At 40.2% G+C, this 24,757-nt stretch overlaps 1 protein-coding gene across 4 annotated transcripts in view; it reads right to left on the reverse strand.

Moving 5' to 3' along the window:
- Positions 1 to 253: 253 nt before the first annotated feature.
- LOC137335280 (beta-1,4-galactosyltransferase 5-like) overlaps positions 254 to 24,757 on the reverse strand; it is an 81,714-nt gene continuing 57,210 nt past the window's right edge. For all 4 annotated transcript variants that reach the window (XM_068000574.1, XM_068000576.1, XM_068000578.1 and 1 more), the window contains exons 3-9: positions 22,996 to 23,109; positions 17,998 to 18,122; positions 15,939 to 16,055; positions 12,136 to 12,323; positions 11,471 to 11,593; positions 5,708 to 5,809; positions 254 to 3,390 (exon numbers count right to left, since the gene is read on the reverse strand). In XM_068000574.1, the coding sequence (XP_067856675.1) occupies positions 3,243 to 3,390; positions 5,708 to 5,809; positions 11,471 to 11,593; positions 12,136 to 12,323; positions 15,939 to 16,055; positions 17,998 to 18,122; positions 22,996 to 23,109 (917 nt within the window). In that variant the 3' untranslated portion in view covers positions 254 to 3,242. The remainder of the gene's footprint in view (positions 3,391 to 5,707; positions 5,810 to 11,470; positions 11,594 to 12,135; positions 12,324 to 15,938; positions 16,056 to 17,997; positions 18,123 to 22,995; positions 23,110 to 24,757) is intronic.

Below are 24,757 nucleotides of genomic sequence, written 5' to 3' on the forward strand. Positions count from 1 at the left end.
TCTTCACAGTCCAGTGATTGATGCTGGAGGAGACTGTCGGTCACAGAGAAGCCAAACACATTTACTCATGTCATGCAAATCAACGTGGCTTGGCTAGTGCACCCTTTTTGGAACATTCTGCACAATTATTCTTAGTTTGATTCACTTCATGAGGACATTTTAAATTGTTTATTTTAAATTGTCTTCAGTGTCATCCATTTCAAAGGAATGAAAATCCTAACTTTGATGAATCATTTGTATTCTACACATCAACTTAGTGCCTTTCACTTTTTATTGAAAAAATCATCCATAAATTAATACAAAAATGTATAAACGAATGATCAAAGGTGTGAAAGATGGGACAGAAGGCTTTGAGGTGAGAACGCTAATACTTTTCAATGCATCTCAGTGCACAGGTCTAGGACTTTGCTGATCTGTCCAGCTCTACGTGGAAACATGCAAAAACTAGATCATACAGCAAATATTTAAATAGGAATCGTCTTCTATAAACAATGCATGCCAACATTTGAGGAAAGGGGCTTATATTGCAGGGTTTTTTTGCGTATCTGCCTGCATCAGTGTTCTGTCGAAAGTTTGATACATTCCGAGTTTCCTGTATCTTTACTAACTTCTTTGTGCAGTGCAATTTGGGTCATATACTGACATATTGTGGGTCTCGCGCACCAACATGGCAGAAGTGATCAAAATGGATAACTAAGAAAATTATCCTTTATTCCCATAACATGGAACAAATTTGAAGTGGACAGGGGACCTTACCGAGTAGATATATTAAAAAGTTAGAAGATATAAACTTCTTGTGGTCTGAATTACTTTAAAATGAAGACTGGAAACTACCATCAGCAAGTGGAGTTGAGTGTGTGCTGCCCTACAGCAGCTTTCCAACTGTAGTGTCTTTCAAAATGTTTTCTATACCATGTTGGGACATGCATATGACAATTTTCTCTTTATACAAATACACAAAACTCAAACAGTTTATAAATCGGCAAAACATGAACAGTACATACTTAAGTGCTTCATCAAAGCCATTTTGGAGAGGGAGTGAGAGAGGAACAGAAGGAAAGAGGAGGGGGGGAAAACAGCACAAAAAATATGGTTTACATATAACTATAATCAAAACAAAATACAATTACAAGTTCATTTTCCGCATTAAAGCAATATACCGGATTCAGAAATAGCAACACAAGTTACCATTTTAAACCACTACCATCAGCAGCTGAAAATAAAACAATCAGCATTCTCTTTATTGCTATACACTCTAACTGCTTCATACTCAATCTTCAGGATAATGCATGTAGTGCTCTTCTGTAAAATATCAGCTTTAAATGCAAACAAAATAAAACTAAATAAGGCTAGCAGCCTTTCAAGGACAGATAAGTCTAGGAGAGTGAAATTCTTCGCCTTGAAAATTTTAGCAAAAAAGTCAGCAGTGACCAAAATAGGAATTCCATTTTGTGTTCAGACCAAACTTTTTGCTAAAAAAAAATATGAACGGGAGACATTTCATCCCTAGATGTCCTCTCATATTGACTGATCATGACCTTGCAACAAAAGCTTCCATGTCTATTCACTTGGGTTGTTCCTCGCTACAAATAGCAGGGCCTGTGTCATGTCACTACCATTCATTGGTGGATGGGATCATAGACCCATAAAAGATGTAAACCAAAGATTGATACAAAAATATACACATCATATATATATATATTTATATATATATATAATATATCTCTCCCACTATATTTTTTTTAAAACTTTCTCTCTTTTGCCCATCCCTTCTCCTGGCATGTAAAACAATGGATCTCCAGAAGTTGTGTTAAAGCAGCACAGGCAGGCTCATCGTTGTCCACCCACATGGAGAAGCACCTCATCAATCCTTGGCAAATTGCTCTGGAGAATCTTGGGTGCAACTCCATATCCTATCATTCTCTGGTGCAGTGTACTGCTACAACATCTAATACTACAAGCCACTTTTATAAAAAAAAGTTAGCAATTTAAACAGGCAATGGGCTTTAGCACCTAGTCGAAAATTGACCTCCACTAATGTTCACAAACATGGTAAGGGGTGAGGGCCAAGGAACTCTTCAATTTACTCAGACAGATAAGCTACAATTATCAGCTAAATGTCATGGACCAGATAAGATATTTGGACCACTAAATACAGAACATTATGGAAGAAAAAAACACACAAATTAAGCAGCTTCATAAGTGCTGGATGTCACCACAAACCCTGTTCGTAACAAAGGTGGAAACTCATTTTCTACACCTCTAGTCTTATGTCTTATGAATTGTTGACAACAAAATGCCACAGTATAATTGGCACATATTTGTTTACTTTTAACAAAATGTTAATAATTCAAATATAATCATTTACACTGAATAAACTGAAGCAACCAAGGTTCAACGTTTTAACTAAGATATTTGTAAAGATGCCAAACTTTCTAGGAACAATCCATGGATTTCAGCAGCATGAGAGTGTAGCAGTAAAGATGGCTAAAACAAAAAATCCCATTAAATCATATGTACAGGAACACATAATAATCAATTCCCCTTACATTTAAAATTAAGGGGACTATATTCAGTGTGTTCTATGCCTTACATATACAACAGTGTCAGACTTATATTTGTTGATCTCAACATGTAAACCTTGTGGTTCAGTAGACTATAAATAAAAAAATATCTGGCAATTCACAGCTTATTTACAAAAACTTCATCCACTAGAAGTGCATTAACAATTGCTAGTGAATAAAAAAAAATTGGTAATGGTATGATTTTCAGCTAATTTAATATTTGATCACAAGTGATTGGAAAGGAAACTGCCCACTTCATTCCTTTTGGCATCCTATGCCAAAATATTACAATTTAATAGCTTCAACTAGTTCTGCAGCCTTGGAATTCAGTTTGATTTATTACTGTGATGTTGTTGCTTGGATTCATCAGTTTATTTTTCCTTCTTGATCAATGATGTACTATTATCCAATTGGAAAAGCGGGAATAAGAGGTTACACTGATGGAGTCCATTATATAATGAATTTCAAGCCTCATATTTCATATCTACCAGCTCTGCTGCATAGTCATTGACCATGACCCATCTTGTTATCAAAGAGTAAAATCAAACGGTTGGCCAATTCCTCAAGACCACGCATTCCTGTTTTGTGTGGTTGCAGATTTTTTTTACCAATAAAAATTTCACAAGTCCATCAACTTTTTCTTGTCAAGGGACCCTAACCTTCTATGTCTATTATAGCTTAATAGTCACTCACTGGAGCCAGCTCCGGTGTCAAGTTTACAGTTATGTTTTTATACAAGGCTTCAACTGTGATATTTGGAAAGTACTTCAAGTTCTGCAGGCCATCAAGCCGTTGCCTCTCTTTAGAATGTCTCAATAATGCATATCTGTAAAAAAAATTAAAACATTCAGTTTACTGCTGATGCATTCATGCCAATTAAAATAATATAGTAAACAACTAAGGAACAATCTCATTTCACAAATGCTATTCGGATCACATTCAAGTAATAATGCAAATTATTCAAAATAGGGTGAATAGGTTCAATTTTGCAGAATTAAAAGTTAGTTAAAATAGAGTAGAAGGACGACTTGTACCAATAGAGCTAGAATTCTAATAGTTGGATTGCAATTGAACTCTAATTTCTAGGAGATTTTATCCTAAATATCTACTTGCACAGAATGAAGACCAGTACAGCTATGTTTGTTGAATAGGTGGATAGCATGTTTTTTTTTTGGGGGGGGGGGGGGGGGGGGGGGAGGAGACGAGGGGTTAAAAGGATATTAAATAAGCTCAAATTCTGAATAAGTTTTGGTTTTTGAATTAACTTTACAACTGCCAATTTTGTACAATCAAATGCATTTCAATCATTTGCCATTAAATGAATACATTAAAGCGACTCAAAAAAAACTACAATCTACTTTTCGTCCAATCTTCCTTTTTTTTCCAATTCGTTCATGGGGGATGTGGGCATCTCTGGCAAGGCCAGCATTTATTGCCCATCCCTAATTGCCCTTGAGAAGGTGGTGGTGAGCCGCCTTCTTGAACCGCTGAGTCCGTGTGGTGAAGGTTCTCCCACGGTGCTGTTAGGTAGAGAGTTCCAGGATTTTGACCCAGCGACGATGAAGGAAAGGCGATATATTTCCAAGTCGGGATGGTGTGTGACTTGGAGGGTAATGTGCGGTTAGTGTTATTCCCATGTGCCTGCTGTCCTTGGCCTTCTAGGTGGTGTCGAAGAAGCCTTGGCGAGTTGCTGCAGGGCATCCTGTGGATGGTATACACTGCAGCCACGATGCGCCGATGATGAAGGGAGTGAATGTTTAGGGTGGTGGATGGGGTGCCAATCAAGCGGGCTGCTTTGTCCTGGATGGTGTCGAGCTTCTTGAGTGTTGTTGGAGCTGCAATCATCCAGGTAAGTGGAGAATATTCCATCACACTCCTGACTTGTGCCTTGTAGATGGTGGAAAGGCTTTGGGGAGTCAGGAGGTGAGTCACCTTTGAATGTAAATTGTTCTTCATTTACCCAATGATAGGCCAAAAACTGAGTCAAGAGATCAATGGGTCAGTGCTATTCTCAGGAGTTTTGTATTTGAATTCACAGCATTCTCCCAAACCACATTCCCCTACAGAAAAGTCAGAGTTCTTTTCGAAGGAAGCACTCTGCAGTGAGGACAAATGTTACACAGCAAAACAATGTCAGATGTTAAATTATATTGAAATACTCCAAGTCATAAAACTGAGGAGGAGGGTGGCAGTATCTGGAGCATAAACTAGAAAACCTTTTGAACACTGGTAGTCTTACATTGTTGCTCACTTATGTTCTGAAGCTGTAGCTTAAGTGCACAATTGTGGGGATACTAGGATTTTTGATGTTAAGGTTACCTTAATGATAAATGCACTGCAAAGAGTACATTATTTACAAAAAGTCAGATAGTAATGTTTGCTCAGTGAAATTACTCCTTCAAGTTTTTACTAATGGAATTTGGAGTGGGTTAACATTGGTACATATAGCACCAATAGTACGAGTTCAATGAATGCTCGCTTTATGCGACAGCTATCAGCTAGCCTATCAGGAAAAAGGTAAACATTCTGCAACCTATCTAACAATATATTGCTTTGTTTTCTCTAAAGGCTCACAGATTTAATGAAGCATCTCACCACTAGTAATGGAACATTTCACACATCCCAGAAAATCTCAGTACTGAAACTTTATCCTTAATGATGTGATGACTATGTGGATCAGTTTGTGTAGTTCACTATGCACTGCCAATTTAATCTGATGTTTAAGAATAATACACATTTAGAACTGTTGTGCTCCAGGCCTGAAGATGTAGAACTGCTCTCAATCACAGTACTAGTTTCTGCACTACATTAATATAAATGTTTTTGTGTGGAATTTGAACCAATGAGGAATAAAATTAGACTAACCCACTGTTGGTATGTTCTTCATTTAATAAAATTAAATCTCAATAGATAGTCTAACATTTTGCATACTTCATATGTATGATGCTAGAAATTCCAATAATGTAATTTATACCTTGTACTTAAAAAAAAAATCTGGGCTGGTCAAAATTGACACCAAGTAATTATATGATCAATATGTATTTTACCTTGGACAAACTATTTTAAGAAAGTTTTCTACCATCTCTTCAGAATCCAACACTCAACAGCATTTTCAAGTATAGTACTGCAAAAGTTTTACTCACCTTCCCAAGAACTGCACTTCCCCACGATGGTGATGAGGGACAGATTTGTATTTTCCTAAATCACCCTCTGGTCTTGTTACTGTAAGGCCAGCAAACTGAACCCTAAAAATAGCCAAATATATTCTTCAGCACAAGTTCTTAGTTCAATGGCTATGTATAAATCATTGCACTTGATTAGAAGCAAATCCAGAGGTTAATTCAAATATTGAAAAGCTTATTCATCTTCATAACCTGGAGTTTTGTTGCAAAGAATTTCAAGAGCAACACATTTGCCAGCTGAGTTTGACAAAAGGTTAGCAAGTACAGCTCAAAGGCATAGAAGGTTACTCACCTTTGGCAGTAGTGCTGTTCGTTCTTCAAATTAAATTATCCTCCACATACCATCAATTTGTGTGAGAATGGGAGGAGAAGAAAGAATAACTAGAGAAACTTGTCCTAAAAAAGGCTTTATCAACTAGACTAGTGAGATTCCATCTTCTCAGGCCTGTACATGTTATTGCCATTAATTTTTATGTTATTTTTGAGTGGAGAACTTTAAAGTAGCCCAAGTATAAGCAAAAGGTGCACTAAGGAAGCTACTTTCTAAAAAATGAGATTTGTTACATAATCATTAACAATTACTAGATAACAATAATGTTTTTGCAAATCTATCTCAAAGACAAGTGAAAACAAATGTACAACATGGCAATAGCATAATTTAAAACCCCAAACTGAAGAACCAAAATTAACCCTACATCTAGGTTCAAGGTAATCTAGCAAAAATAGTGGAGTAACAGCTCTAATATTAGTATCTACAATACACAACCTTGACCAATTACATTATAGAGATGACAATTTGATTGATCCAGTACACTGGATCATGTGTGCTCATAGTATTCCTGTAAACTTTCCAAGTTAATTCTTAGCAAGATATTTCTCCTGACTCTTTAATTAGTTATACTCAATGGCATTAGCTGGCATTGATGGGATTTAGTGGCTACGTAACATATCCACCACTCTGACAGTTCAGTGAAAAATTCAAATGTCAACGCAGTAATTACTCTCCATCTAGTTTCCTCGTCTTGTACGTGGGAAAATCACCTAGCCTTTGCATAGCAGCTTAATCAAAATTAAAAATTCAACACTGTAGGAGACCAAACCTGCTTCACAACCCCTCTCCCTGGCAATTGCTGCATAAAGCAACATATTCCACAACCTTCAATGAAAACCAGCTGAATTTTGTCAAGCTCTTCTCATAACATCAAACTGTGAATGCTAGAAATCTAAAATAAAAAAATTCAGCAAATTCTGTAGATATACAGCAGGATCCTCAGCATCTGAAAAGACACACTAATGTTTCTGGCAAGACCCTCCATCAGAACTCAAAAACTGTTCCAGAGTTCTGTAAAATGTCAGCATGTTCTCCCTTTTCGGAACTTAGTGGATTTTTTTCTAAATTTCAGATTTCTAACTTTCAGTTTTTCTTCATTCACTGAATAGCTTTAATTAATTGCCAATTTATTAAGGTGTGTAACACCAGATCCTCTCGTGAAGCTATAAGATTAACTGGAGGCTTTATCTTCTGGGCTATTATATCAAAATTAAGATAGTGGGGGTGTTCCTAACTGATTTTTTTTTTAATTGGAAGGAAATAGTGATGGGGTTGCTGCAGACACCTTACAGTAATGGGGAGACTATTCATCACAGTTGGCCTGGATTTTGTACAGGTTGCTCACATTCCAGTGGTCCAGGATGGTTTTAAATCCTCCCAGCCTCTTGGGCACTATCAAGTTGTGAAACTGAAATCCATATGTTTGAGCCTTGGCATATGGAACTACATTCCAATTGCTCTGCAAGGTTCTTGAACCGTTTGTTGTCTCTCAGATCCATGCCCACCTTTCTCACAATTCTCTGTTTGAATCCTTGTAATTAGGTTTCCACCCCATCCACAACTCCGTAATCACTCAGGTAACAAAGTTACGAATGACATTCTCAACAATTATGCCATGGCACATTTTCCCTTCTTGTCCTTTCTGCAGCCTTCAACATTGTAAACCACACCATCATCCTCAAATGCCTTTCCTTAACTGTCCAGCTCTCTGATATTTCGCTTGCTTGGTTCTACTCTTAACCATTTGACAGTAGCCAAAGCATCTGCAGCAATAATGTCTCTTCCAACCCCCTCACTGTCACCAGGGAGGACGCATCCTTGGCACCCTCCTATTGTGCATCAGCTTCTACAGGTACACTGCTAACACCACCTCCAGGCCTCAGCAGGATTTTGGTGTTCCATTCTTCACACCACACTTTAGGAAGGATGGCAAGGCCTTAGAGAGGGTGCAGAAGAGATTTACTAGAATGGTATCAGGGATGAGGGACTTCAATTATGTAGAGAGACTGGAGAAGCTGGGATTGTTCTCTTTAGATGCAGAGAAGGTTAAGAGGAGCTTTGATAGAGGTATTCAAAAATCATGAACAGTTTTGATAGAGTTACTAAGGAGAAACTGTTTCCAGTGGCAGAAGGGTCAGTAACCAGAGGACAGATTTAAGATGAATGGCAAAAGAACCAGAGGCAACATGAGGAAACTTTTATTTTACGCAGTTTATGATCTGGAATGCACTGCCTGTAAGGGTGGTCATGATGTGGAGATGCCGGTGATGGACTGGGGTTGACAAATGTAAAGAATCTTACAACACCAGGTTATAGTCCAACAATTTTATTTGAAAATCACAAGCTTTCGGAGGCTTTCTCCTTCGTCAGGTGAACGTGGGAATCCTTGAACGTTTCGCATTTATATTCAGAGAACAATACCTGGTGATTACAGATAGTCTTTCCAACTGCCCGTTGTCAAGGCAATCAAAGTGTTCAGACAGAGAGGTGTTACCTACAGGACCACCGAATATACAAACGGCCAGAACACAAAACAGAGAGAGAGAGGGAGAAACATCTGAAAGGAAGAGAAAGACAGAGAATGACCCGTTGTATTAAAAACAGATAACTTTTATTCGCTGGTGGGGTTACGTGTAGCGTGACATGAACCCAAGATCCCAGTTGAGGCCGTCCTCATGGGTGCGGAACTTGGCTATCAATTTCTGCTTGACGATTTTGCGTTGTCGTGTGTCTCGAAGGCCGCCTTGGAGAACACTTACCCGAAGATCGGAGGCTGAATGTCCTTGACTACTGAAGTGTTCCCCGACCAGACAGGAGGGTTCCCTCCCAGTCGGGCAATACTTCAGCAGTCAAGGACATTCAGCCACCGATCTTCGGGTAAGCGTTCTCCAAGGCGGCCTTCGAGACACACGACAACGCAAAATCGTCAAGCAGAAATTGATAGCCAAGTTCCGCACCCATGAGGTCGGCCTCAACCGGGATCTTGGGTTCATGTCACGCTACACGTAACCCCACCAGCGAATAAAAGTTATCTGTTTTTAATACAACGGGTCATTCTCTGTCTTTCTCTTCCATTCGGATGTTTCTCCCTCTCTCTGTTTTGTGTTCTGGCCGTTTGTATATTCGGTGGTCCTGTAGGTAACACCTCTCTGTCTGAACACTTTGATTGCCTTGACAACGGGCAGTTGGAAAGATTATCTGTAATCACCAGGTATTGTTCTCTGAATATAAATGCGAAACGTTCAAGGATTCCCACGTTCACCTGACTAAGGAGAAAGCCTCCGAAAGCTTGTGATTTTCAAATAAAATTGTTGGACTATAACCTGGTGTTGTAAGATTCTTTACATTTGTAAGGGTGGTGGAAGCAGATTCAATAGTGAATTGGATGAATACTTGGAGGGAAAAAATTTACAGGGCTATGGGGATAGAGCCGGCACAATGGGCTCCTTCTGTGCTGTGCCAGAAACGGTAGGAGGACAAGGAGGGGGAGGGGACAAGGGGTCAAGGAGGGGAGAGAGGAGAGAGAATATTTGTAGATGGTTACTAAGTTGTGTTCTGAACTGTCGAATTTTTTTTTTTTAAATCAGCCTTTCTTCTTGTGTATGAATAAATGTATTAATTTCAGGCAAACATCCAAAAAGCCAGATGCTAATGCCAGGACCTCATGATGATTGGACAAGGACAGCATCCCCTTTTGTGGCCGATGTCTGCATTCTACATGTAATCTTCTTCACATGTAGAAGATGGAATTAACTTGTAGTATATAAGAGTGTTTAGTTAAGTTATGCAGATTCATTGTGAAGTTAAATTGCGTCAATGTATAATTGCGTTTCTCCCTCATCCCATCACCACCCCCCAGTCCCCCCACTCGATAGAAAATTACTGTCACAATTGTAATACCTTAACATTTGTACATTGTAGCAGTAACGGACATCAACACTAACGAAAATCCAGCACTGAAGTTTGTTTCAAAATGTGTAAACAATTAAACCTTTTATTTGCATGACATGTCTTCAATAAAGATATAGGCCACAAAATTCCCAGGTGTGGGAGGGTACTTCAAGATGCAAGTCAGGGTGGGGGAGTTAGAATTTGGAGTGGGACTTGGTACTACAATATCGGGTTTGTCTCTTTTTGCTTTGTTGAGATTTTGTGACAAAAGGAGGACAAACATTTCTAGCACAGCAGTGAGGGGAGCAGGTGCAAATGCTGGAAGAGATTAAAGGGGTGGGGGGTGGGGGAGAAGGTGGTGACATTACCCACTATTAACCACGCCAGTTTGCACTCCTCTGCGCCAAACGCAAAGTGTACTCCCATGATGGAAGCATACTTGCATTGCTCGGTTATCGTCCTGGCACAAATGGGATTCACAATACCGGTTTCTTAACGTGATTGATGGCCATTAGGAAAAGCAGCTACAAAGAGTCTACAAAGGGATATAGGCAGGTTACGTGAGTGGGCAAGAAGGTGGCAGACGGAGTATAATGTGGGGAAATGTGAGGTTATTCACACTGGTAGGAAGAATAGAAAAACAGAATTTTTTTAAATGGTGAGAAACTATTAAAATGTTGATGTTCAGAGACTTCGCAGTCCTCGTACAAGAATCACAAAAAGTTAGCATCAATTAGGAAAGCAAACGGAATGTTGGCCTTTATTTCAAGGGGATTAGAGTACAAAAGTAAGGAAGTCTTACTACAATCGTACAGGGCTTTGGTGAGACCTCACCTAGAGTTGTGTGTACAATTTTTGTCTCCTTATCTAAGGAAGGTTATTCTTGCCTTAGAGGCAGTGCAACGAATGTTCACTAGATTAATTTCTGGATGAGAGGGTTGTCCTATGAAACGAGGTTGAGTAGAATGGGCCTATACTCTCTGAAGTTTGGAAGAATGAGAGGTGATTGCATTGAAACATAAGATTATGTGGGGGCTCGTCAGGGCAAATGCTGAAAGATTGTTTCCCATGGCTGGAGAGTCTAGAACTAGGGGACATAGTCTCAGGATAAGGGGTCGGCCATTTAAGACTGAGATGAGGAGGAATTTCTTCACTCAGGGTTGTGAACCTTTGAAATTCTCTACCCCAAAGGGCTGTGGATGCTGAGTCATTGAATATATTCAAGGTTGAGGTAGACATATTTCTGGACTAGAGGGGAATCAAGGGATATGGGGATCGGGCAGGAAAGTGAAGTTGAGGTCAAAGATCAGCCATGATCTGATTGAATGGTGGAGCAGGCTCGAGGGACAATGTGGCCTTCTCCAATTTTTTATGTACTTTTAATATGGTATTCAGTTGAATATGTACAGCTGTTTTTAAACCAGAAGTGCTTTGTATGAATTGAATTAGTGACATATGAATGAATCTAGATTTAACTAATTATTGCATCAAACCTGACCAACCTGTTCCAGAGATCATCATCTTCACCTCCCCAGCCCCAAAATGCATTTGGGAATCCATTGATTTTCCTAAACTGTTCCACTGTTATTCCACTCACTCCACCAAAAAATTCATTGTAAGGAAGCCTGTAGAAAAAAAGACAGAACTATAATAAATAATTAAAAATTACTTTTAAATCATTTACTATTCCCTCGAGTGGGTGGAAGATGGGGGTGGAAAATAAGATAGGTGACTGTGAAGTTGCGGTAATGCATCAAACGACAGGATGGAAGGACAGGGGTTTATGACCCACGTGGTGAGTATTAATTGGGGGGGTGGGGGGGGGGGCGGCGAGGGGAAGAGAAATTAGGAGAGTCACCACAAACCATTTACGGCCTTTTTGGTAACTTCATATAGTAACATGAAAAAGGATCTTGGAACAAGTCATTTGCTTACTGGTCTTGCTGAAGAATGGTACATAGTACAGGAACTTCAAAAGGAGGGAGGGGTAAAAAGAATGAAATTATTTTGCACACTTCAGTCAAATATAGTTTTACTAGAATTTTGAAAGATACGTTCCTTAATTTCATACAATCTTAAAGCTATACAATACCTCCCTCCCTTAAACAATATTTTTGTCCAAAATTTATGTTTAACCGATCACTTGAGATTAAGTAACAGGACGTACAAGTACATGTATTTATCTAACTTGGCTGCAAAGTGCCTTGGCATCTGCCCACAACCATAGTAGTTGCGATCATTTTCAGGTATGTGATCAACATCATGAAAGATTATGCAGTCCCAGTCAGTGTCTTTCAAAGCCTCCATAAATCCAACATTGAAGAGCATTGCACGGTTAAATGGCTGGAACCCGGCCTGATGAAAGAAAACATATTCCAATCACTTTTCTGAGCACATAAGAATACTCTCTTTTAAGTAACCAAGTTTGGTTGGGGGTGTGGGGGGGGGGGGGGGTGAGGAATGTTCTTCTCTGTGCTACATGCAACAGAATTACAACTGGGCTTATAAGAGGGGTTTGCAATTTTGCTGCACATAAAGCACAATGAAAATCTCTACTATCTAGCACAAATTCTACTCACTGGATCTCCAAATTATGGACCAGAACCACCTGACCTTACTCAGACTTTTGATAAATGGAAATGGAGGCATTGCCCATTATCTGCAGGTACAACATTCATTTCTCAACTTTCAGTTTACCTGCCTTCTTATCCGCCATAGGCTTATGTTTCCATAGACCCATTCCTCATAAAATTATGGCATCTAGAGAAGGGTTTACCAACAATAGGGATTGGTTGTCTACAAGTCACCTACTTGGGAGGAAGAACATTTGTAGAGGGCTGTTGCTGAGCGTCTGCCCTTTTAATATTTTACTGTTTGACGTGGGGACTGGTGGGCTGCTCCCAAATCCATTCTGCCAGAACCATCATAGCACACACTTGATCCTCTGTGGCACATACCTGGGACGTTTCTGTGAGATGAGAGTCCACATTGGCATCAACCCAGAGTCTTAAAAAGGGGACAATTTGTCAGTAGTTTAAATCATTTATGATATAAAGATTCAGGGTCGCAATGATGATGGTTAATTATGGTTAACCTGCATTGGTTATGAAGTTTGTTGATGACAACACATTGCCTAACTGCCAATCCCTGTGGTGATATTTCATCACAGAACAGACTATGCTGGCCTGGAGGGTATCCAGCATTGAAGCATGATTTTACTTTTCTGAAAAGTAGTCATGTATATTGTCAAAAATCTAGTCATACTCAGGGCCTCAAGTTACACACCAGGATAGCTGCAGCCTCCACAAATATAGGATGTACTGGAAGTCAGCATGTGGGATGCTCATGCAAAGTCTTCTTTAGTTCTTCTCCATGCACTAGTTTTAAAAGCTAGCATGGATTGGTATTTCTTAAAATATTTTTGTATTGGACATACATTTCATACATCTATAGATACTCTATTACTAGCTAGATCTCGTGCAGGCAAAGGTGGCAACCCCCTCCTTGTTTTTATCTGACTGGTCTAAACTAAAGGGCATGATAAACCGGGACAGACTTAGTCGTCACTTGGACAAGTGTAGATTGATTAGGGAAAGCCAGCATGGATTTATTAAAGGCAAATCGTGTTTAACTAACTTGATTGAGAAGGCAGATGAGGGCAATGTAGCTGATGTGGTGTATATGGACTCTCAAAAGGTGTTTGATAAAGTGCCACATAATAGGCTGGCCATCAAGGTTGAAGCCAATGGAATAAAAGGGGCAGTAGCAGCATGGATACAGAATTGGCTAAGTAACAGGAAACAGAGAGTAGTGGTGAACAGTTATTTGTCGGACTGGAGGGAGGTGTGCAGTGGTATTCTCCAGGGGTCGGTACAAGGACCACTGCTTTTCTTGATATATATTAATGACTTGGACTTGGGTGTACAGGGCACAATTTCCAAATTTGTAGATGACACAAAATTTTGAATTGTAGTGAACAACGAGGAGGATAGTGATAGACTTCAAGAGGATAGAAACTGGCTAGAAGCATGAGTGGACACGTGGCAGATGAAATTTAACGCAGAAAAATGCAAAATGATACATTTCGGTAGGAAGAATGAGTGAGGCAATATAAACTAAAGGGCACAACTCTAAAAGGCGTACAGAAACAAAGAGATCTGGGGGCATATGTACACAAATTGTTTAAGGTGGCAGTGCAGATTGAGAAAGCGATTACAAACAGGATCCTGGGCTTTATAAATAGAGGCATAAAGTACAAAAGCAAGGAAGTCATGAACCTTTATAAAACACTGGTTCGGCCACAACTGGAGTATTGTGTCCAGTTCTGGGCACCGCACTTCAGGAAAGATGTGAAGGCCTTAGAGAGGGTGCAGAAGAGATTTACTAGAATGGTTCCAGGGATGAGGGACTTTAGTTACGTGGATAGACTGGAGAAGCTGGGGTTGTTCTCCTTGGAACAGAGCAGGTTGAGAGGAGATTTGAGAGAGATATTCAAAACCATCAAGGGTCTAGACAGAGTAGATAGAGAAACTGTTCCCATTGGCAGAAGGGTCAAGAACCAGAGGATATAGATTTAAGGTGATTGGCAAAAGAACCAAAGTTGACAAGAGGAAAAACGTTTTACACAGCGAGTGTTAGGATCTAGAATACACTGCCAGGTGGTGGAAGCAGATTCAATCATGGCCTTCAAAATGGAACAGGATATGTACTTGAAAGGAAAAAAATTGCAGGGCTAAGGGGATAGTGCGGGGGAGTGGGACTAGCTGGATTGCTCTTGTATAGAGCTGGCACAGAATCGATGGGCCGAATGGACTCCTTCCATGCTGTAACCTATGATTCTATGGTTATTTATCAGTGTGTGTAATGAAAATTGTTCACAAGCCATAAAGTTAACAAAAGTAAGATACCACATGCATGTCGCTATTAGAAGAACTTTCTCTACATGGTGCAAAGTTAAAGCCAGATAAAAACAGTTACTAAAATCATAGACTTCTATCAACCCTCTTTATAAAAAAGTGCAGTTATTTTGCAATGTTTACTGATAGAAAATAGCCCAAATTCACATTGCAATTGATGGCAAGAATGGGAAAAAGCAAGGAAGATAATACACAGCAACAATCATGATGCACAGCAATGAAGGAAGTGAACCAATGCATAAGATTTTCTCTTGCAGAGCTAAATTTTACCCATAGCAAATTTAGAGAACAAGGTGCAGTAATTATAATGCAGCTTTAAAACCATAGAATCATAGAAAGGTTACAGCACGGAAGGAGGCCATTCGGCCCGCAGACTTTCTATGAGCTTTCACATGGCAAGTTCCTGGAAGTTAGAGATCCAAAAAGCAGAGCGCCCTGTACAGGGCATCTGGGACCTGTATGAAAAGGGCAAGCAGCTGTGCATCTCCTTAACCAATCAGGTTGAAGGATCATTAATAACAGTACAGTCAGAACCAGGAAGTATAAGTTAGAATAGTGAATTCAATGTCATATCGAGTACAGAAAGCAAAATAAAGAGAGAGGGTAAGGTTGAATTAAGAGACAGTTAAGAGACAAAAAAAGTGAAAAAATTAATAATGTCAAACAATAATTAAAATCTTAGGGGTTTATTGGCAGTAATTAAGACTTACCACGCCGTTAAAAGGGTACTTAGACTTGAAATGATATGACTAACTTCTTTTTGCAGGTTCAGTCCATATCTATCAGGTAAGTGCAGGAACTTCACTCCATTCAATACATTTGAATGGAGAGCTTGACTGCCATTTTCACGCAGCTTTTAGGAGGAGCATCACATCTCGGACAGCAACTTCTGGATTTCCACATTTAACTGTGCATGTGCGGTCGCCAGAAGTTATGGTCCGATTTGCACATGATTAACGGTGAGTGCTGTTAGCCTCACTGTTATTGTTACTGCAAAATCTGGTCCTTTGTTTCAAATATTTACACACTGGTCTTGTTTATTTTTGTCACTCACCTGCTCAATGACATAAAAAGCAAACTGCAAGCGTTGGTGCTGCAGCATTGGAATCAGATGTCTTAACAGGATTGGGAGATGCTCATGACGATTGCGGAACGGGATCAAAATTGCCACCTGAAATGTTACAGTTCAAATTAAGTTACTAATAATAACAGATGATTAATGTGATATTAATTTGGCAGAATTAATACAATTCTGTAGGCTCATTTACAATTTTCAACTGTTCTGAAGATTGGTTATTGCCAATGCTATTTTTAGTACAGAAATGGGTCAGTTCCACAAGTGGAATTATTCCAATGAGTGAACACGATATCTACTGTACATCAAAACAATACTGAGATACAGTCTGAATTTATAAATAGATATTTGGCAGGCAATATTGGAGAATTGGCCTTTAACACTGCTAAAACACTAATATGCAATATCCTTGTATATCAGAACAGTGTGCAACTTAGATTAAAAGGTGCTTAAATGTTTTAGTTCAACATACCATCATTTGAGAAATACAGAACAATGTAAGAGGCGGTAAAGAAATTGTCTGGAGCAAACCTTTTTAAACACTCCTGTAAATTCAAGAGTTGAGAGTAAAATAAATCTTTACAAGTTAACTGCAAAATATGTAAATCTAGGATTTTTTAAACAAATGTTATATTTTACAAATTAACGACAAAGCCAGAATTCTAATTTCTATTGGTCTAAAAAAATGGAATAAATTAGTTTGATTTATTCCGTCAATACTATAGATATTAATTCACCCATCATATGAATGGAAGTAGTGCTCATGCATATAACGTGGGTACGACATTTTCTTCTTAGGGACGTCTCCAATATTAAATAAATAACTGCAGCACCAACTCAATAACCCATGACCTTCAACAACTTTACCCATAAAAAAGGGAGAATGAATTGAGCATGGCTAACCTTGGATAAAGAATTGATTACCAGCAAATTCTATTTAAAGCCTAATCTTTTATTGCTGGCTGTCATGCACCAGGGGTTAAGCACAACTAAAAAGGTATAATCATGAATAAATAAGTGCAATAGTGAACCTGGGTAAGCATGTACAGCAAAAACAGGAGTCAGTGTTAGCTTCTCGGGAACAAAATGCTAGTACTGCCACTTCAAATACATGACAATAGGGACTTTCTTCTGTGGGTAATGTTTAATGAAAATATAAAAATGTGAGCAAGACTGGAATAATGGGAGTTTCCTTCTGTTTTTATGAAAGTAGTCCACAAAAGAAAATTCTAAAAAAGAATGTAACACAAGATTTATGCATAATGATCTCTTATTTTTCAAAAACTCTTCCCACTGCAAGGGCTCCTCACCTAGCATGAGTCATTGCTTTCAGAATGTGGCTTCTACAGGTGCTGGTATCTCTCTGGTTCATTGCTCAAATTATATTTTTCTTATGCAAGTGAATATCAGCATGCTACCACAGCCAAGTAGAACCCTATGCTTACTCAACTACCACAGACATGCACCTTTCATTTGTAATTACTGGAATATGATTAGAAGGGAGATCCTTGGCAACAATTTGTGCAAAAGAATTGGCAACGTCACAAAATTCAGCAGTAAAATTGTCGTCTGATTGCCAGATTGAAACTTAAGTCAACTCCTAACCCATTTGATGCACAAAAGTCACCATTTGCACTCAAGTATCATGACTATTGCTTAACAGAAACATTAAATATAAATTGCCTGGATGGGTGTTGCATAAAGTATGATTCAGAATTCCCAGAGACCATAAAATCAATCTAATTTGTTTTGCATTAACTCTGATAAGTCATTATAAAACACACCCATGTTAATATTTAATTCACATGATAACTTATTGGTGTGTAAATAGTCTTTGCTTGTCAATACATTATGCAGTTTCCAAAATAGGTTAGTGCTGCTACTGTTAATATCTTAATCCTTACAGCATTAATTACATTTACAAATAATCTTAAACTCACAAGTTGAGCTTTGCGAGAATACAGTTCACAACTTTTTAAGCTATTAAAAAAGGCAAAGTAAAGCACCCTTGTTTCATAAGCATGAACCAATTTCTTACCTTCCAACGAGGTATGCAATCTCTTGGCTTCCAGTGACCACCAAGTTGGATATAAGGATCCTTAGTAAATAATTCCTGGATCTCCTCCAATGAAATTTCAGTCATGTTTACATCTATTGGCCCCTCTGTTTGGAAACATTGGGAATGAAAGGTCAAGCTGCTCTAATTGGTTTCAACAGTCTATGTTGATCACATCAAACAATTCTAGAACAGACGATGCACTACACTGTGCTCGGTGGGACAAACTAAGGACAGAACTGCAAGCCCAAAACTTTGCATCTATGGGATGCTGTAGGCCATCAGAAGCAGAAGAGTTGCATACTACCAAAACGTGTAACCTCGTAGCTCAGCATATTCCCCACTCCTCCATCACCATCAACCCTGATTCTATGGGGAGTGTAGAAAAGTGCGGCAAGAGCATTATCAGGCATAAAATGCATCAACCAAGTGAAGCTACAACACAGAGCAACCTACATGCTCAACATCAAAAGACAGGGCTAAGCAGTTCCACAACTAACAGATCAGAGCAAAGCTCTGTAGCCTTACCATATCCACGTGTCAGGTAACTAATGTGAGGAGGAAGCTCCATAAACTGATGGAGCCCAACACATGAATGCAAGAGGCAAGGGTAAAGCATTCTCAAATGTCGTTAGCCAAAAGTTCCAAGTGGATGATCTGACTCCTCATCCTCCCAAGGTCCCCATCATAGATGCCAGTGTCATGCCAATTTACTCCACTCCATGTATTAAAGCGTACTAGACACAAAGATTATAGGCCCTGATGATACCCCAGCTATAGGTGAAGACTTGCACACCCAGAACTAGGTACTCCCATAGTCACATTATTCCAATGCAGCTGTGACACTGGCATCTACCCACCAATGACATTGGAAAATTGCTTAGGTATGACCTGTTCACAAAAAACAGGACAAATCTAACCTGATCAATCACCATCTTATCAGCCTCCTTCCAATAATCAATAAATTGATGGAAGGAGTGAATAATTGTGCCATCAAGCAACACTACTCATTGATAACCTGCTCACCATCAGTTTGCATTCTGCCAGAACCATTTGGCTCCAGACCTCATCGGAGTCCTGATCCAGGGATGCAAGAGCTCAATACCAAAAGGAGTCATGAGCAACTGTCCTTGACATGGAGGCAGCACCAGCACAAAAGGAGCCCGAGAAAAGTTGAGGTAAATGGGGGTCACAGTGGAAGCTCTCAAGCGGCTGGAGATATACCTTCCACAAAAGAATGGTTGCGATTATTAAAGGCTAATCATCACAGCCCCAGGACATCACTGTGGGAGTTCCATAGGGCAGTGTTCTAAGTCCAACCATTTTCAGCTGGGTCAATGATTTTCCCTCCACCATAAGGTTAGAAGTGATACTGCTCATTGACAATTTTACAGTGTTCAAGCTACATTCACAACTCCTCCCATAATGAAGTAGCCCATATGTCAGCCTACAGCAGAAACTGATCATCATCCAGGTTTGGGCAGGCAGGTCGCAGGTGACATTTGCACTACACAAGTGCTGGGCAATGGCCATATCCAACAAGAGGCCACAACCTCCCACCGGCCTTCAACAGCACCAACACTGCTGAGTCCCCCATTAACCACATCACGGAGACTATTAATCAGAAGCTTAACTGGTCTAACCACAACAACATGACAAGAGAAAGGCAAGAGACCATGTACTCTGCAACAAGTGGTGCACCTCCTAACCCATCAAACCATTTACAGGGCTCCACCATCTACAAGTTTCAAATTAGGAGTGTGATGGAATATTGACCACTTGCCTGGGTGAGTGTAGTTGCAACAACTCAAGCAGCTTGATACCATCCTTGGACTGAGGAGTCTACTTGATTGGCACCCCTGCCGTTAGACTCAATATTCATCCCCTCCTATCACCAGCACACTGTGGCTGCAGTATTGATTATCTACAGGATATGTTGCAGTAACTCATCAAGCTTACTTCCACAGCACCTGTCAGTCCTGTGACCTCTACCACCAATAAAGGACAAGAGCAGAAAGATCACGGGAACACCATCAAGTTCCTCTCCAAGTCACACACCATCCGGATTTGGACATAGACCCCTATTAGCATCATTGTTGCAGAGTCAAAATCCTGGAGTACAATACCCGACACCATTGTAGGATCACCAGGGACAGAAGGACTGCAATGGTTCAAGAAGGCCTACCACCTTCTTAGGGCAACTAGAGATAGGCAATAAATGTTGTTTTGCCAGTGTCATCCATAACTCAAGAAAAAAAATGGTAAAAATGGATTTTATAAAATCTTCACTTTGAACCAATTGCCTCATTTTGTGTGAATATAAATTTATCAAAACTAATTTTAAACCAATTATACTCAAATTCTTATTATGATGGTTTGGGTTGATAGCACCTATACCCTTTTCATAGTAAGCCTTTTGTACCACATGTATGCCAATAGTAGCATAAATTTGGTACAAAAATCATAGTATGGAATTATTAAAATTCTGCTGCTTTGCCTCCAGAAAGACCAAGTAGGTAGTTGAATGATTGTGTAGCACCACTGGCTGATGTTTAACAGCTGTAGAATGAACAATGCAGCATCTCAGAAAGCAAATTACATATCTACTTACCAGTAGAAGTACAGCCACTTTGGACCTTTAGAGGTACACCATTAAGTAGATATAAGTGAGAACCTTTGCAATTTTGTTTTTTCTTCCTTCTTAGTCTAGGTATGCTGAGACCAACTGTAGCAACTCACTGATGGTCGAAGACTGTTAGAGCCACAAACTAGACCTCTTCCTGCTCTGTATGGATCGATACCACATGAAGTGGTACATTTATGTCCAGTCCCTTCCAACCAACATCCGCGACTTTCCTGCGCCCTCCGCCACTTTAACAGTTTCCAGTTCCCCGGCCCTAACCGTCTCCTTTTCACCATGGATGTCCAGTCCCTCTACACCTCCCTCCCTCACCACGATGGCCTGCGGGCCCGCCACTGCTTCCTTGAACGAAGGCCCAACCAGTCCTCATCCACCACCACCCTCCTCCGCCTGACTGAACTTGTTCTTACTTTGAACAACTTCTCCTTTGACTCCACTCACTTTCTCCAAATAAAAGGTGTTGCTATGGGAATCCGCATGGGGCCCAGCAATGCCTGCCTTTTTGTGGGATACGTGGAACATTTTTTGTTCCAGTCCTACTCTGGTCCTCTCCCTCACTTCTTTTTCTGGTACATTGATGACTATCGGTGCCATTTACTGCTCTCGCGCCGAACTGGAAAATTTCATCCACTTTGCTTCCAAATTCCACCCTTCCTTCACTTTCATATGGTCCATCTCTGACTCTTCCCTTCCTCGACTTCTCTATCTCCACTTCTAGGGATAGGCTGTCAACCAATATCTATTGTGAGCCCACCAACTCCCACAGCTACCTTGATTACACTTCCTCCCACCCCGCTTTCTGTAAGGATTCTATTCCCTTCTCCCAGTTTCTCTGTCACATCTGTTCTGACGATACCACCTCCTGCACCAGTGCTTCCGATATGTCTTCCTTTTTCCTCAACCGAGGATTCCCCTCCAATCTAGTTGACAGGGCCCTCAACCGTGTCCGTCCTATTTCCCGCACTTCTGCCCTCACCCCTCCCCTTCCCTCCCAGAACCATGATAAGGTCCCCTTTGTCCTCACCTTCCACCCCACCAGCATCCACATTCAACACATCATCCTCCGCCATTTCCGCCACCTCCAGCGCGATCCCACCACCAAACACATCTTCCCCTCCCCTTTCAGCATTCCGAAGGGACCGCTCCCTCTGCGACACCAGAGTGCACTCTTCCATCACCTCCAACACACACACTCCTCCCCACGGCACCTTCCCGTGTGAGCGCAGGAAATGCAACTCCTGCCCCTTCACCTCCTCCCTTCCCACCATCCAGGGCCCCAAACACTCCTTCCAGGTGAAACAGCGGTTTACTTGTACTTTTCAATTTAGTATACTGTATCCGCTGCACATGATGTGGTCTTCTCTACAATCGGGAGACCAAACGCAGACTGGGTGATGACTTTGCTGAACACCTCTGCTCTATCCGCAAGCGTGATCCTGACCTGCCGGTCGCTTGCCATTTTAATTCCCCTTCCCACTCCTACTCGTACTCTGACCTCTCCGTCCTCGGCCTCTTGCACTGTTCCAATGAAGCTCAATGGAAGCTTGAGGAACCACACCTGATCTTTCAATTAAGCACTTTACAACCTTCGAGACTCACTGATTTCAATAGCTTCAGATCATAACCACTGCTCCCTTTTTTTGGTCAGCTAGTGCTGGTAATGGTTTTGCTGCTGCCATTTACAGCTACTCCTGATCAATCTTTTGTTTCTAAACCGGTCCCATCACAATCAATCATCCCTTTGTCATTTCATCACTCATGCCCTCTACCCTATCACAGACCTTCCCTTTTGTTCTTTCCTCCCGTCCCTCCCCCGCCTTTCCCTGGCTCTATACTTGCTCAAAAACTTTAACTCCCTTAACATCTTCCAGTTCTGATGAAAGGTCTTCGACCTGAAATGTTAATTGTTTCTTTCTCCACAGATGCTGCCTGATTTGCTGAGCTTCTCCAGCATTTTCTGTTTTTATTTCAGATTTCCAGCATCCGCAGTATTTTGCTTTAGTACATTTATCTATTGAGTCAAAAGGGAACTCAAAATAGTTCTTTAAAAAGAACAAGCATCTTTGTGATTTCCTTTTCATAGGCAATGCAAACACACAACATAACAATTCTTTTTTGGTTCATGTTTAACATTACATCCAATGTTGTGATCAATTTGTAAATTTCCATTCATGTAATCCATTCTCAGATATTGTGGTATTTCTGTACTAGAGAAAAACCTAGCTATAATTTTGAATGGATTAAAAAAAAAATCTTGTTTAGGTAAACTCTAACAATAATTTAATGTCTTAATATATCTTAAATAGATTTACAATAACTTGACCGGTTCATATACTCACTCATAGAAGGAAGTCTTTCAGGACAGGCGAGGTTTGCATGGTAGGTAAAATCTTCAGGAAGAAATGTTGTGGTTTGTAGAAAGGTTTCACTATGGTTTAAATCATCTGGATAATCTACGAGAAGAAAGTTAGAGTACAATAGATTTGAGATCTTCAGCAGGTACAAGAAAACATGTAGCACATACACAAAGTCAGATTGCATGTATGTGTCCAGCCATGTAATGTTAATTACAAAACATGTTACTTGCCATTAAAAAATATGTTGCGTAATGAAATTAGAAAGGGATAATTCAAACTACTAGATTTTAGGTTACCAAGAGTTTATTTTTCTCTGTCTGCTAGCATTTGCAAGAATTGGTGAGAGTATAAACAATGTTTCCCTGCTGTACATGCATGTTGACTTTTTGCTAACAAGTAGAGAATATACCGCTTTTTTTTTTGGATAGTCTGGAATAATTAGGAACTCTTTCCCCCCCCCCCGCCCACTCTGGATATTGGGCACAGAATAAAATGTAGATATATTTTCAGAATGTGGGGAAGCTGCTAAAGGTATAGCTAGAGGAACTCTGCTCCTCAAGGGATTCTCATCTGAGTGTTTGCTAATGGTGAAATGGTTGTACTGCTGGGTAATCCTATTGTGGCAACGTTACTATTGTCACCCAATTCACAATCTACTGATGAGGCTGAACCACATACATGCTGAAAATGACTGTTCCAAGTCCCTACTGGGCAACAGGAGGGGTGGGGTGGGGGGTAAAATCACAAGCTGGCAAAAAGACCATTTATCTTCTACAAAATTCAAAATCTGAAATATCCTTTCCAGTTTATTTTTTTATCCTTCCACCACTCTTGTACTATGACTTTCAATACTGTGGTAGGAAATAAGGCTAAGTAGATGTCTATTAAGTTCCAGGTTAACGGATTACAATTATCGCCTAGATCTTGTGCCCAGGACCTGATAGTTTCCTCCCCTGGAGTATCAAAAGAAATAGGTGAGAGAATTGCAGATGCGTTAGTAATAATCTTCCAAAGCTCTTGATTTGGGAATTGTGCCATTGGTTTGGAAAATTGTTAATGTCTCTCCATTACAGACAGCTGCAAGAAAAATAGCACATTCCTTATAAAGTGAAGGGCAAGGCTGGTAGAAGGAGGGAACCTTGGATGACTCGGGAGATTGAGGCCCTAGTCAAAAAGAAGGAGGCATATGACATGCATAGACAGCTGGGATCAAGTGGATCCCTTGAAGAGTATAGAGATTGCCAGAGTAGAGTTAAGAGAGAAATCAGGAGGGCAAAAAGGGGACATGAGATTGCTTTGGCAGATAAGGCAAAGGAGAATCCAAAGAGCTTCTACAAATACATAAAGGGCAAAAGAGTAACTACGGAGAGAGTAGGGCCTCTTAAGGGTCAACAAGGTCATCTATGTGCGGAACCACAAGAGATGGGTGAGATCCTGAATGAATATTTCACATTGGTATTTACGGTTGAGAAAGGCATGGATGTTAGGGAACTTGGGGAAATAAATAGTGATGTCTTGAGGAGTGTACATATTACAGAGAGGGAGGTGCTGGAAGTCTTAACGCGCATCAAGGTAGATAAATCTCCGGGACCTGATGAAATGTATCCCAGGACGTTATGGGAGGTTAGGGAGGAAATTGCGGGTGCCCTAGCAGAGATATTTGAATCATCGACAGCTACAGGTAAGGTGCCTGAAGATTGGAGGGTAGCAAAAGTTGTGCCTTTGTTTAAGAAGGGCGGCAGGG

This window comes from Heptranchias perlo, chromosome 19 (genome assembly GCF_035084215.1).
Source record: "Heptranchias perlo isolate sHepPer1 chromosome 19, sHepPer1.hap1, whole genome shotgun sequence".
NCBI classification, from domain to species: Eukaryota; Metazoa; Chordata; class Chondrichthyes; order Hexanchiformes; family Hexanchidae; genus Heptranchias; species Heptranchias perlo.